We start from the raw sequence: 2566 nt of genomic DNA on the forward strand, positions 1-2566 counted from the left end.
CGTCCTGGGGACCCCCCCCAGGGCTCGGGGGCGCCCCCAGACCCACCTGTCCCCTCCCCCCAGTTGCCATCTACCTGGGGATCAAGCGGAAGCCCCCCGGCTGCTCCGAGGGGGGGGGGCTGTGATGGGGAGGGGGCTCCAGCCGGGACCCCCCCCAAAACCGGGACCCCCCCCGGAAACGGAGCGGGACCACCCTGGGAACCCCGAAACCGGACCGGGACCCCCGGAACTGGATCGGGACCCCCAAAATCGGATCTGGACCACCCTGGGACCCCCAAAACCGGATCTGGACCCCCGGAACTGGATCGGGACCCCCCAAAATCGGATCAGGACCCCCTAAGAATGAAACTGGGACCACCCTGGGAACCCCAAAACCGGACCGGGACCCCCGGAACTGGATCAGGACCCCCCAAGAATGAAACTGGGACCACCCTGGGAACCCCGAAACCGGACCAGGACCCCCAAAACTGGATCGGGACCCCCAGAACTGGATCGGGACCCCCCAAAATCGGATCGGGACCACCCTGGGACCCCCAAGAATGAAACTGGGACCACCCTGGGAACCCCAAAATTGGATCAGGACCACCCTGGGACCCCTGGAACCACACCAGGACCCCCCAAAATCGGATTGGGACCCCTGGAACCAGACCAGGACCACCCAAGAATGAAACCAGGACCACCCTGGGACCCCCAAAACCGGACCAGGAGCCTCCTGGGACCCCCAAAATTGGATTGAGACCCCTGGAATCGGACCAGGACCACCCCGGGACCCCCAGAACCGGACCGGGACCCCCCAAAATCGGATTGGGATCCCCGGAACTGGATCAGGACCACCCTGGGACCCCCAAAATTGGATCAAGACCCCCCAAGAATGAAACCAGGACCCCCGGAACTGGATCAGGACCACCCTGGAACCCCCAAAACCAGACCAGGACCACCCCGGGATCCCCAAAATTGGATTGGGACCCCCAGAACTGGACCAGAACACCCCGGGACCCCCAACCGGAACTGGACCAGGACCACCCTGGGACCCCCAAAATTGGATCAAGACCCCCCAAGAATGAAACCAGGACCCCCGGAACTGGATCAGGACCACCCTGGAACCCCCAAAACCAGACCAGGACCACCCCGGGATCCCCAAAATTGGATTGGGACCCCCAGAACTGGACCAGAACGCCCCGGGACCCCCAAAATCAGACCGGGACCCCCCTGGGACCCCCCAAGAATGAGATCAGGACCCCCCTGGGGCCCCCCCAGAACCAGTTCAGGACCCCCGGGACGCCCAGGGACCCCCCAAGAATGAGAGTGGGACCCCCAGGACCAGACTGGGACCCCCAGGACCCCTCTGGGACCCCCAAAACGAGACCAGGACCCCCCCCCGCGCCCCCCAAGAATGAGATCGGGACCCCCGGGACCCCCGGGACCCCCTGGGACCCCCAAAACAAGACCGGGACCCCCCCAGGACCTTCTCACCTGTCGCAGCTGCCCCAGGAGCAGGTGTCACACAGGTGTCACACAGATATCACACAGGTGTCACACACGTGTCTCACAGGTGTGTCTCACCTGTCTCACCTGTCTCACCTGTCTCACCTGTCTCACCTGTCTCACCTGTCTCACCTGTCTCACCTGTCGCAGCTGCCCCAGGAGCAGGTGCTGAAGCTCTACCGGACGATGACGCTGCTCAACACCATGGACAGGATCCTGTACGAGTCCCAGCGCCAGGTACGCGCACCTGGCACACCTGGGCACTCACCTGGGGTACACCTGGGCACACCTGGGCACTCCTGGGCACTCACCTGGGCACTCACCTGGGCACACCTGGGGTACTTGGGCACTCACCTGGGCACACCTGGGCACACCTGGGCACTCCTGGGCACTCACCTGGGGTACCTGGGCACTCACCTGGGCTCACCTGGGGTACACCTGGGCACACCTGGGGTACCTGGGGTACACCTGGGGGCACCTGGGCACAGCTGGGCACTCACCTGGGGCTCACTGGGCACTCACCTGGGCACACCTGGGGTACCTGGGCACACACCTGGGCTCACCTGGGGTACACCTGGGCACACCTGGGGTACCTGGGGTACACCTGGGGGCACCTGGGCACAGCTGGGCACTCACCTGGGGCTCACTGGGCACTCACCTGGGCACACCTGGGGTACCTGGGCACACCTGGGGTACCTGGGATACACCTGGGCACACCTGGGCACTCCTGGGGTACCTGGGGGCACCTGGGCACACCTGGTCCCACCTGGGGGCACCTGGGGGAACACCTGGGGTACCTGGGCACTCACCTGGTCTCACCTGTGCCCCCCGGCCGCCCCCAGGGCCGCATCTCGTTCTACATGACCAACTACGGCGAGGAGGGGACGCACGTGGGCAGCGCCGCCGCGCTGGACAGCGCCGACCTCGTCTTCGGGCAGTACCGCGAGGCAGGTGAGCTCACCTGGGCAGGTGAGACACAGGTGGGACAGGTGAGGGGTTCAGGTGAGCTCAGGTGGGCAGCGCCGCCGCGCTGGACAGTGCCGACCTCGTCTTCGGGCAGTACCGCGAGGCAGGTGAGCTC

The 2566-nt window shown here is 65.7% G+C and overlaps 1 protein-coding gene across 1 annotated transcript in view; it reads left to right on the forward strand.

Annotated features, from left to right (window-relative positions):
- Positions 1-2566, forward strand: part of BCKDHA (branched chain keto acid dehydrogenase E1 subunit alpha) — a gene marked incomplete at both ends in the record, with an annotated part of 12069 nt that overhangs the window by 2245 nt on the left and 7258 nt on the right. Inside the window, 2 exons of the mRNA XM_039728083.1 lie at positions 1590-1722; positions 2328-2436. Of these exons, the coding sequence (XP_039584017.1) occupies positions 1590-1722; positions 2328-2436 (242 nt within the window). The remainder of the gene's footprint in view (positions 1-1589; positions 1723-2327; positions 2437-2566) is intronic.

Source organism: Passer montanus, unplaced genomic scaffold (genome assembly GCF_014805655.1).
Source record: "Passer montanus isolate IOZ18808 unplaced genomic scaffold, ASM1480565v1 scaffold635, whole genome shotgun sequence".
NCBI classification, from domain to species: domain Eukaryota; kingdom Metazoa; phylum Chordata; class Aves; order Passeriformes; family Passeridae; genus Passer; species Passer montanus.